Raw genomic sequence first — 12,935 nt, 5'->3', positions numbered from 1 at the left:
AAATGTATGATAGTGCTAGAAAGAGGTTCCTGTCTTCCTGCTTGGAGTTGCTTGCCAGTGATCCAACCCCATAGACAACTACCTTCACAATTACCCTTAAGGCGATTCCTGATAGGCCTTGAATTTTTCTAGCACTTTAGTATCAGTCCATAGCACCCAATTTTTAATTTAAAAATAATATAATATTTTAAATGACCTGTGCACCTTATCTAAATCATTAAAACTTTATGTATAGATTGTCTTAATTATAGTCCAAAAACCATATACACACAATTTAGAAAAATACAGAAAGTTAAACTCACAATGGAGGCTTGGGTTGAATAAACAATGACGTCACTCCGGGGCAACCACCACCAAGAGCCCACATCAGCTGAGGTGTGACACAGTCGACAGAACTTTGATAGGTCAATTTGGTCAGTAGACGGCAGTAGCCACTTACTAGCCAGAGACATCTGTTAAGATAAGGCATCAAAATGTTGAAAATATATTTTCTTGCTAAGCTAACTCTTAAGCTTTTTTTTAAGAGTAAATTTAAAATTTCCCAACAATCCAGTCATTTCCCCATCATTGGTGTTGTTGTTCATGGAAATAGGTTTTTTTTTTAGGTAAAATGAAAATAATAAGATCTGAATAAATGGTTTAGAAGAATATTGTTCCCAAAGCCCTTAAGTCATGGGAAACAATTAAAACTACATTGATTACAAAGGCTTTTTATAACTATAATGAAGCTTTTTAAAATAGTTTAAATACATGCTTAAGCTCTGTACTGATTAAAAGATCTCAAGTCTTTAAAAAGAAAACAGGCTTTCTAGCTAAGACAAACTTCAAACAATTTTAATGTTATACAATTTACTTTCTTAGACATCAAAAAAAACAACAACAAAAAAAACTTACTTGTCTGTAAGAATGTTATCACACTGATCTATACAAACTTGTGTGATGGTATTCTGACAGGAGGACAAGAATCTTTCCAAACCAGCTTCTAAGCTACCTCTGAACAGACAAAAACCATGTTTATTTTTTGTGTTTTGTTAGGTGACTGTTTGTATTTTGCTTAAATACAATTTAGTTGTAGGCCTCTCACATAGATTATTGTTTAATAAAGTTATTTTAGATGCCTGTCTTATCAATTTTTTACAAGAAATAATTTACTAGGCATCCAAAGCACCAACAAATAAATCATGTTAGAATGTTGAGGATAAAAAAACACAAAGTTCAATCCAATAAAGGAGGCATGGTGGTCGAGTGGTTAAGTGTTTGGCTTCCAAACCGAGGGGCTCCTGGCTTCTAATTCTGATGATGATTGAGATTTTTAATTTCAGGATCCTTAAAGCGCCTCGGGGTCCATCCTGCTCTAATGGGTACCTGACATTAGTTGGGGAAAAGTAAAGGCGGTTGGTCACTGTACTAGCAACATGACACCCTCGTTAATCATGGGCCACAGAAATAGATGACCTTTACATCATCTACCCAATAGATCGCAGGTCTGAAAGGGGAACTTGACTAATCCAATGAAAGAGGAAACAGTTCAATGTCCACTTAATGTACCATCAATATCCCAGTACTGTACCAAGTACAGATAAAATAAAACACATGTTCATATAACTTAATGTCTTTAGGATAACTGACTTCATAAATGTCACTAAACTACTTCCATATTTCTTATCTCTGTACACAGCTACATTACTAGTGATTTTCCTGTTATATATTTACTACAATATATATTTACTATCTTCAAACATTTACGCACTAGCTATATAACTTTAATATAATTGAAAGATGGAAATTCTAAAGTAGAAAAATGTTTCCTGCATTTCTTACCTAATTGAGTTTGAATATTCTTCTGCAAACTCTGTTCCATTAATTGGTCGCCCAGTGAGCCCTGTTCAGAATTTTAAATATTACATTAATAATTATTTTTTTTAATAGTGAAGTAAAAATGTTGATATAAAGTATCTCTTTCAAAGTTAAAATTTGCTATCAAAATCTTCAGGATAAGTTTTGTGCTAGATATTAGAAGAATTTGTATTTACATTTTGAATCACTCCTTAAACAGAAGATTAATGCAGATTTCGAACAAAAGTTAAATGTATTTAGAAATAACACAAAATAGATGAACTATTTAACGTTACAAGTTTGATGTACAGGTGCACTAAAGTAAAGCTTTTGATTTAATTTGTACGTTAATAAATGTCATCAATAAAAAGTTTATAGTATTAATTAAATTATTTTATCTATCAACATAATGATTAAACCATTAAATCTACTGTTTGATTTTACTGAAATGTTAACTAAAGCGGATCAACTGATTCTATCAACATGAAAAACAATTAATACAACACTAACTGCAATAAATAGGGAATATATATGTGTGATCTTGACTGAGCATGCTGCAAATTGTGGACATCAATATAGCCAGAGCATGAGATACTGTAATTTAATAACTTTTTTAATCATGAAAGTTTAAATTTATATAAATAAAAAATAAAGTTTTGTTGAGAAAAACAGTGAGTTTTTGTGCGTGTATGTTTTTACACTTCTACCTTAATTAAAAGACGACTTTTATCTGGATAAGAAAAACATGAACAGGAATTTTACAATAATATACTGTTGTTAAGCAATAAATGAAAATATTAATTTGCTTTCAATCTGAACAGTTTGAGTACAATGTAAACATGTTTAAACCTAATATATTTATTAAGAAGGCTATAGATCATTTTTAAGGGTCAGTGAGAAACAGTTTGATATCATTGATTAGGCTGATCTATTTGATGCACTTTCTATTTTTACCTGACAAAGACAAAATAGTGATAGAAATAGACAAAAAGATGGCACACCTTGTCAACATTGTGTCAGGTCTTTGGTTTGCAGACAAAGACAATTGGAATTTTTCAAACAATGAAAACCAATTTGGATTCAGCTCAAAATGAAGTAATAATATTAAAATATATGTTAACAATACAGAAGAAATGCTAGCAGATTCTCAAAACTTATTAGCTAGAATAGAGGAGGACATCCATAGAAGATGTCCTTAGAAATGGAAGAATGTTGAGCATATCCTCTATGCTGAGCTAGGGGAGGGAGTCAGATAGAATGCCCAAGACTAAGAGAGATGTCAGTATGTCTGTAAGCACTACTGGTATCAATGAAAGTATGTAGGAGGACATTATGCTAGATCAGAAGACATTTTGCTAGATAGGAAGACATTATGCTAGATCGAAGAGCATGGAGACAGACTGTGTTGCTGGTATGAACCTCAGTGAGAGCAAAATAAGAGAAGCAGCCTTAGACAAGAGAATGAGACAAAAAGCTTCCCTAACAGACAGCATTAGAACAGTTTCATTTATATGAACAAACTGTGGCAAACTTTGCGCTCCAGAATCAGCTTTATTAAGATTCTCCCTGGACCCAAGAACAAAATCCAATGAAAAAAATGAATGATCGACATGAAAATGTTTTCATTAGAAAGAAAAGACAACCTCAAGGAAGAGCAGTTAATTAATGCTATCTTTATACTTTTATAAATATTTGTATAATTATCTATAAAGCTTACAAGACTTTTTTTCACTCCTTTTTTCTCTGCTAAAATTTAGACTAAATCCTAAAGTGATAAGCCAGATCTAGACTGCCTCAATCTTCATTCAAAATCTACATTCCTCTGAGGAATATTGAAAAAGATTCCACTTCAATAATTTGATATTTCAGAATTATCTTTTATGTAATGTTTAGGGCAAAGTGCACTGTATATATAAAATAAAGACAACACACACTTAGAAGTGAAAAAAACATGTACAACTAAATTCATTTATAACACTGGTATATATTAAATTAAATACTTAGAAAAAAATCAGAAGTGAACAACAGACTCCTAATATAATGCTTATAGCATTAAAATGAAAGTCTAATTTTTTTTAAAGGAATTCAAATTAGAAACAAAACTTTAAGAGGCAAAAAAGTGTACAGATTCAAAACTAGTAGAATAGAATTTTTTTATTGCCTTTAAGAGCTACTTAACACAATTTTATGTTTTAATTAATGATTGCCTTATTTTGTTTTACAGGGTACCGGTATTTGTTTTTTATTATTAAACCTAACTTTCTGCTGTGGCTAACATAAAACAAAGACAACTCAATACATTACACTGGTCCACAGAATAGTAAGGAGGTTGTCAGAGCGACATTAGCCAAAAACAAAACATTGTGAAGAAGGTTCCAATGTGACTTTTTAGTTTTTGATTAAATGATAAATATAACAACTTTTGGTACAAAAAAAACCTCATTAGTTTTAACTTCCTCTTACCCATTCTTTTTTTTTTTTTTATCTATCTTATGTTCAATATCTCACTGTATACAAGTTTATTTTATTAATTTTCAAGAAATTTCAATGAACTTTAATTTTTCTTTTTTTAAACTGGACACAGAAAAAAAAAGAAAAAATGTTTTAATGCTTATTGAATTAGATAACGTTTTTAAGTAAAAATTTTAACAAGAAAATAACAATAAACTTTTTTCAGTTAACTTAAAGCAAATTATCCTAAAAATTCAATTTAACTTTTTTTTAAAACTAATTACAAAAATATGTTTAGGTTTAAAAAAAATTTTTTTTACTTGACATCAAAACTTCTCAACTTCTTTTGTCCTCCCGTGGGTTAATTATAAATACAAAAAAAAACATGTTTATAAAAAAAACTATAGTAATCAACAATATCAATACACATGATCTCACCAATGGGCATGTTCAGCTGTGTAACATAAGCATAAACCATACAATTAATTTCCTGGGAATAATCATTAATAACTTCAATCCACACAGAGACCTGGTATTTTATTGAACAAGATACAGCTGAGAATAAAGTACTAAAGATGCAACAACAATAAGACTAGACCAACTCAACTTTTTACATCAATAGCTCAACATTCAATTGGGATGTCTATTAACTAGCTGAGAAACATGGTCGAGAGGCCAACTACACTTGAACTTGGCTTGGCTACCTACAAAGGGGGCTTGAGGTTGAACACCCGATTCGAGCAGAGTTGTGTTTACTGAGCGCCTAAAGGCAGCACGGAAAACCTTCTCAAGATACCCCCTCCCCCAACTGGTTCACAAGCGAGATTGGACCATAGCGCTCTGAGCATGCTATAAGAATCAAAGTAGCGCTACATAAAAGCTATAATTTATATTGTTCGAAACATTTCCAAATGTAATTTGCCTTTTCTGGTTTTCCTACTTAAGAATCAATAAGGGTTAGAAAAATTAAAGCATCTGCTGGTACTTTATACATCTGCTCTGATGAAGGGAAATGGCTAGATGGGGGAGTTAGCTAAGAACAAACCTTTCAAAGTGAGTGACTCAGTCTGTGTACACCATTGTGACAACATGATGAGAAACTGTTGAAAAAGGTTGAGTGAAATTGTGAAACTAAAAAGTGAACACTAAAAGCTTATAGTGAAACTTAGGACATAAAGTTATAGGTAGATTCATGTGTATGTATAATGTCACGCTTGACAGCTCTTAATAATGGCTGACCAGTTGTACTTCGACAGTCAGTATTATTAGGTCACATTGAATGTGGGTGGGAAAATAAAGCAGATCCTTCTGGATAACTGTTTTGCATAAAAGTGATGTAGGGTAAGAGTGGAATTATGGGAACCGGAAAGAAATTACTATCAGTGTCCAAAACAATCCAGAAAGATTGTCTTACGCTACTATATAAGGACAATGAAGTCATCAGTCATTGTTTCTAGTACCCATTATTACAAGTATTCTGTATTGGAATATTAATATTAGTCTGTGATGGTTTATTGTGTTTTATTTCTATTCAAGTTATCATCGCACAAGTAATATCTGCTTTAAATTATTTATTTTGTTAATCGAGTTTGAAAGCAATAAACTCAAGAAATTTAAATTCAGTGCTGTGTTACTTCATTGTGTTCAAGAAGGGTGTTGCATAGAATAAAAGGCACCTTGGAATCTAAATGACATATGTTTGTGGAGACAATACAAAGATCTCTCCAAAAACACAACTGTGACATTCTCCATCTAAATACTAGTCTTTGATTATCTATTTGTCTAATACTGTGGAATGTATTTGGCTTCATGTAGTGGGCGGGGATGTCTAAAACATTTTAATGAAAGGAGTTCATATTTTGTTGACCATGTTTTAAAAAACAAAAATTTTATCTAAAAAAGAAAATAGAAGGCAGAGAGAGTAGGTATATATGGAAAAGTTCAAGGATAAACTGATTAGTTACAAGCAGCCTTGACCCAACAATGACAACCAACAGTTTGCTTCCATGATAACAATAAACTTGTTCAATTTCTATTAACAGATAAATCCAGACAATGTTAATGAATTGTGATACTGGCAATACTTTTGACAATATAATGAGCTTGTAAGAATGTAAATAGTTTAAATGTCTAAACATGTAAAGCTGGCTCTTTCTGTTAACAAAATGCTTTTAGTACTTACTGATGATGAGATGGCTTTATTTTCTAATTTAACAACTTTCCACAAAGCAGGATGTCTGCTTACTTTACACCACTCTCTGCAGACGCAAGACATTTTCACAAGTGTTGCTGTGTCTAAGAATGAGAAAATTTTGAAAAGTGCAACTCGCATTCTTCGGATGAAATGGCGCCTTTCTCTCTGCGTATCATCAAGATCTGAAAAAAAAATTAGAATAATAATCTTCATTCAGCAAATATTAATTTAGAGATTTCCATTGCAATTGTACACATTTAATAAAACTGTCATAAATATAAAACTACTTTTAAAAACTTAAATGTATCCATAATTTTAAATTGTTAATTTTTATTATTATCACATTGACTCATTGTTACACTGTAAAACACTTTTGTGATTATCTATAATTTGTACATATTTTATATTTATTAACATCTTCTAATTATGTTGTTTTAAGAAATTATGTTTAAAATGTCTTTAAATGTTTAAAATTTAAAAAAAAAAGGCCATCAGAAACAAGATGTGGTTTTGGAAAGTTTAGCAATATTTGTTAAGAGTTGTATTACATTGAAATTGCTAAAAAAAAAATATTATGTTTTCTCAGAACATATAATATTCAAGAGACATGAAGCTTTAATCTGTAGCATATAATATCCTAGAAATAAACTAGAACAGAAATATCTAACTAGTCTACTTAGTTAAATGTAAAGCACACAGAGCTCACAGCCATTTCAGATCATGTAACAAATAGTCTTCATGTAACCTATAACTACCTTTATTCTCCATAACACCAAAAACATATCTTGTTATAAAATGAGATAATGGCTGAGTTAGCTTTGACTATTAATGTTAGATAATCACACAAAAAACACTCAAATGTTTTTAGTTTTAGAACATAACTTTTACCAAAGAATTTAGCAACAAAAAAAAACAAACTTACATTAATATCAACTTACCATCAGCTTCTGATGAGTCTCCAGACTGCATTCTCTTCATAAGTGGCTTTCGTCTTTTGTTTTTACGAATATGTTTTACAGTTGGAATATTTTTCCTAACAACAAGAACTTTCTGCACATAACCAGGTCTGGCTAGCTTCTCTAAATCAGTATCCGTCGAGGCATCTATGCTTTCTTTGCGTGCTGAGATACTGGTAGGTCCTAAATCTGCCTGTGTATAATCTTCATCCGATGAAGTTTCTGATACATCCTCATAATCATTCTCAGCATTTGAAACATTTACAGCACTGTTTGGGTGTGGATTGTTTTGTCCTTGCAAGACTTCTGTGGGATGAGGCAGCTCTTCCTTCACTGGCATTGGTGTTGGTTCTAAAGCTTCAAGAAGTGTAGATTTTGGAAGATGCTGAGGTGGGCCTAACTCTTCTGAACTATGCATGTGATCACCACCTTGACTTGTTAGTGGATGATCCTTAATCTGGTCAACTAGTTGAGGTGGTGAGTGAGGTTCAAGGAGGTGATGCTGGTCAGGTACTTGATACTGAATGGAATTGAAGTGCTGCGCGGCAGGCTGATACTGAACAGTTGAATGTTGATTCACTTCAGGAGTTTGATTCTGAATAGACTGTTGTTTATGTGATGCTAAAGCTTGTAAATTACTTTTATTGTCTGAAATTTCTTGAACGGCAAATAAACTTGGTTTACTAGCAACAGTTTCTTTCTCCATGGCCTCATTAACATAATCTTTTTCCACATTATCAGGGTATAGGTCAGGGTATTTCTGTTGTACTGTAACAGCCTCAGGGTGATTTATCTCTGTCTTTGTAGGCAGACTTTGCAGTTCTTCATGTTTTATGGTATTTTCAGCTACAGTTTTCTGTACAGTTGAGCTGACATGGTTATTAGGTTTATAAAGAGATTGGTAGCTGCTGGTGGAAAGATCTGAGTCCATGTGACTGACATCAAAACCTTCTGACTGTTTCGAGACTAGAAAATCTCTTGGTTTACTGTTGGTGAAATATTCCAGACGTTTCTGTACCATTCTAGCTTTTTGCAAAGGGCTTTCTTCCATTGATTCTTCTGAACTATAACCGTTGAATGACCTTGGGAGATAATTGGAAGAGACATGTTTGTTATAATCATCTCTGGCTGATGATTTGTATGTCTTGGCATTGTCTGCGTTCAAAACTTTAGCCATCTTTTTTCCTACAGATGGCATTTCCTCGAATTGTGGAGAATATTTTGATTGCTTGTTAGGAGATTTCTTTACATTAAAATATTGTGATGAATCTGATTTATGGGTTGGTTCAGCATCGTAAATAAAATCAGATATGTCTTCATCTATGTCAGTATCATCGTTGCTTTTAAGTCTGTCTTGGTTGTGATGTGTCCTACTGTCATGACTGGACTCCCACATGATGCCGTTCTCATCCATAGGCAACCTCTGGCTGAACTTAGCGTCTGAAAAAATGTGTTTAGGTTGTTGCCTTTCTTTAGGAGTTCTGCAACTTTCTTCTGTCAAAGGAGGAGTTTCAAAACCATGTAAGTTATGAGAGTCATTAAATACATTGGCAAACATTCGCTCTACTTGAGGTGTGTTTTTAAACAGTGAAATCTCTTTTGAATTTAAATAGGACAAGTACAAACTGTTATCAGACTCCTCCTCTTTGAGCAAACGTTCAGGCAGTGATCGTGCAAGCTGCTTTGACCAATCAGTGTATAGGTTATAAGGATTAGCTGAAGTGAAGTTATAAAACCAAGGTGTGCTGTTATAGTACATGGGTGCAAATTCTGGTATTGTGCTGGGTGCAAATAGTGACTTGTCTGCTACTTCAGTGTCAGTGATGACTTTGTGGTTGGGCAATAAACTCGTCTGATTGACTGGATCAGCGGTGCGTACATTGGTAAGCAGTACAGGGTACATGACTGGTGAACTCATTTTGGTGTATCCAGCAAAAGGTTGTGACTGAAGTGGTGCTAGTGAGGCTGACTGTGCCATGCTATTAGTGACTATACATACAGAGTGCGGCACAACATGCAGTGATTTTGATTCAGGCGAGACAGAAGTAAGAGACTGTGAAACATTTAGTGAAGGTGAATGATGTGACGGACAAAAGAGAAGAGAAGAATCTGTTAAGTTCTCAGGGCAAGCCGGCCTTTGTGAAGCATGCATTGTTTGTGAGCAAGCTGGACACACAGGCAGATCAGAAACTTCAGATTTTGGTGGCTCTGTGAGTTTCGCTGAAGAAGAGATTAAATGTTTCTCTTCTTCATTCTGTTGCCTGTCTGTGGTGTTTTGTAGCAAGATGCCATGCGATGGAGCAGATGTTTCATGTTTAGATATAGCTTCTTCACTGACAAGGCTTGACAAGCTATCAGGCAAATGTGGTTTACTATTACCATCACCAGAAATGTGGTGCACATCACTATCTACTTCAGAAATGTTCATACTTTTGTAAGTCACATGAGGCACTCCAAAGTTCCTAGGAGAGAGCTTCCTGGGAAGAGGTATAGGTGCCAACTGCTGCGTTGTTGGGGCTTTAGGTGTACTGTAGAATACACACACACACAAATTAAGATTATTTATGACCTTAAATTTTTTGTTTCACATCACATGTGTCGCTCAAGACTGACAGACACTAAATCAGATAAAAGAGAAATATAAATAGTTTATTTGCTACCTAACTTTCCTTGACACAGTCACAACATTTGGCCAAATATCTTTATAGATCTAATGTGTGCAAGTTCTTACTTGGTTCTTGCTAACTCAGTGCCAGTGAAATGAGACAATTTAATAAACATCTTGTCAAGACATTAATATTGCTTTTGAGCAATGGTGCTGGTCTGACTTAATAGATATATAGATAAAGTCTGATACCAAAGTACCTGTGGTAGTGTTTTTGATCATACTGATATGTAGATGGTATGTTGGAGCTTGACAGACTCTCTGTATCATCTTCTAAACTTGTTTGGGCAACTAAAGAGCTAGCACCAGGGAGAGCACTTAGATCCAATTGATTGGAATCTCTTCTGTGTTTCTATACAAAATAATAATATTTCTAACAATAGAGGTAAAACAAATAGTCAATTCAACTTAGCAAGATTTTAAATATATTTTTTTCAAAGATTTATTTTTTCAGTTAAAAAAATATTTTTTTTATTTGTATTAAAAATTTTTTTTTCTGTAAATGTGTAATCAAAGATTTTACTAAAGGAAAACAGGCATAATGACTTAAATTCTATCATGTAAACAGTAGACTCAAATGTCCTTATACTGCTCATTTCAATGTAAATTTTTTCTTTTGTCTTATAGTAAGCTTTTAGATGTGCCTGCAATTTTTACATGAATTCCAGTACATTTAAAACAGTACAAACAACTGTACTTCCATTTTAACTTTTTTGTTTTCCATAGTTTACTCTTTTTTTTTAAATAAAAAATGGACATTGCTGTCAAACTTTACACTTACTTTAGAGGAATGTTTAGACTTCTGATGAAGTCTGTAGGACTCTTCTTTTAATTTCTGAAGCTCAGTTTCTGCCCTCCCAGCTCTGTCTATCAATCCAGAGATAAAGTCCTCCAGCTTTGACCGGGCTTCCAACTCTTTCTCAGCCGTGTCTTCAAGGAACCTGGTCATTCTCTCCATCTCACTGGGACAAACAATGATTGAAATTTTTGCTTTAAATAAGTTCTAAATATAATAAAAGTTTAGGCCTACCTCCTGCCTTTTTAAAGCAGCTTTAGTATAGCAAACTTTTCATGTTAATAGCATTCTCAGTGTGCATTGGTCCAATCTCTTTATCTTATCTTATATAATACAGACGTTACTTCAAAAAAGAAGATGATTACGTCCTATGCGTCATGCATTTAGTCATGCATATTTACTAATGACCTAAATTCTGCCAAGTCACTGGTTTTCCTGGCTGTGTCTATTATGGACATTTGGGGGGATGCAGTATCTGGGAGAAGGCTTCTTTGACTTTAAATGCTCGGTAAACACAAGTCAGCTCAAGTCACAATTCTAACAAAAGTCCGCTCAAGTCACTATTTTAAAACAAGTCAGATTAAGTCACAATTTAAACATAAGTCAGCTCAAGTCACAACCTTAACACAAGTCAGCTCAAGTCACTATTTTAACACAAGTCAGCTCAAGTCAAAATTCTAACACAAATCAGCTCAAGTCACTATCTAAACACAAGTCAGCTCAAGTCACAATTCTAACTTGAGACCCCTGGATAAGTAGTTTAACAGCTTCTACCACTCAGCCACACAACCTTACATATTATTTTCTCTTTGAATTCAAATAAAAATATTTGTTTAGAAGCACAAAGAAAAACAAAAATTGCTACAAAATGAAATTGCAGTAGATTTAGGAGACAACCACCAGAATATATGTCTTAAATTAGAAAAGCTACTACAATATGTCTTAGAATATAAACAATATAGTTGTGCACATACAAAGTATAATGTGCACTGGATTAAACATGGGGTAAATGCTTGATGGAACTTAGGGTAACTGTATGAACCTATTCAATGCTTATTCATTGTTGTTGCGCTCATTTGTAGAAGTAGTTGAAAGTTACTTTAGATAATAGATGAATTAGTTGTGCCTTCATGTTGCTTTACTTTCAATTATAGAATTAAAAAAATTAATGATTAAATTAATATTCCAATTAAAAGAAAAACAAAACACATATTATAACTGAAGAGTTGAAACATTTGTTACCGCTTTGCCTTTTTAAGTTTTTCTTCCCGTTTATGAAGTTCTTCTTTCAATTTGGCTTGACTTTTCATTTTTTCCTCTAATGCTGACTTCAAATGAGCAACATTATCAGACAAAATTGCATCTTTCCCATTTTTAGCATCTAGTTCCCGCTTTAAATCCTTTAGCTTTTCTTCAAGCTGCTTTTTGTCTTGTAAACTTAAATCCAGAGTTTTCTTCATGGACTGGATCTAGTAATTTGAGGGATAGATGTTTAGATTAGCGGCACATTCAAAATAAATATTTAAGGTTTTAACCAAAAGAAGAGGGAGAAAAAACACAAATAGCACATGTAAAGAATAATGACATTGGAAACACATGTACTTGAGATGAACTTCAACTGAGATTAGGACTGGTTGGAATGTAGCTAACATACCCAACAGCTTAGACATGAGGATTCCAATTAAAAATTTTTGTATAAAAGAGCATTTAGATAATATATACAATCAGCCAAACAGCTATCAGAGTTCTCTATGGGCTTTCAGTAGTGCATGTATACCTGCAGAGTATAGCTGTTTAGAATTTAAATTAAAACTGTTGAGCAATCAAATTAAGTTTGTATTAACATACGACTGTTGAGTATTCGTACTAAGTTTATACCAATAAATAAATATATATATGAATAACTGCTTAGTATTTAAGCTAAGTTAAAAAACTAACAACTAATAATGATTTTCTGGAGAATGATAATGTAGACTGTATAGAGGTAATACATATTGTTTGACAACTGCACTTAAATATTGAAGCTCTGCTATAATT

General features: G+C 33.0%; 1 protein-coding gene across 4 annotated transcripts in view; it reads right to left on the bottom strand.

The window, feature by feature from the left end:
• LOC106061266 (uncharacterized) overlaps positions 1-12,935 on the bottom strand; it is a 34,793-nt gene that overhangs the window by 17,958 nt on the left and 3,900 nt on the right. The window contains exons 4-13 of one of the 4 annotated variants that reach the window (XM_056019501.1): positions 12,141-12,367; positions 10,884-11,064; positions 10,303-10,454; positions 9,817-9,965; positions 7,420-8,931; positions 6,470-6,663; positions 5,333-5,387; positions 1,822-1,882; positions 895-993; positions 303-452 (exon numbers count right to left, since the gene is read on the bottom strand). In XM_056019501.1, coding sequence (XP_055875476.1) covers positions 303-452; positions 895-993; positions 1,822-1,882; positions 5,333-5,387; positions 6,470-6,663; positions 7,420-8,931; positions 9,817-9,965; positions 10,303-10,454; positions 10,884-11,064; positions 12,141-12,367 — 2,780 coding nt within the window. Of the gene's footprint in view, positions 1-302; positions 453-894; positions 994-1,821; positions 1,883-4,725; positions 4,742-5,332; positions 5,388-6,469; positions 6,664-7,419; positions 9,966-10,302; positions 10,455-10,883; positions 11,065-12,140; positions 12,368-12,935 lie in introns of those variants that run through there. The other 3 variants (XM_056019512.1, XM_056019482.1, XM_056019490.1) reach the window with 3 other exon arrangements.

The sequence above is a fragment of the Biomphalaria glabrata genome, chromosome 1 (genome assembly GCF_947242115.1).
Source record: "Biomphalaria glabrata chromosome 1, xgBioGlab47.1, whole genome shotgun sequence".
NCBI classification, from domain to species: domain Eukaryota; kingdom Metazoa; phylum Mollusca; class Gastropoda; family Planorbidae; genus Biomphalaria; species Biomphalaria glabrata.
This window is presented reverse-complemented; position numbering and strand designations above follow the sequence as displayed.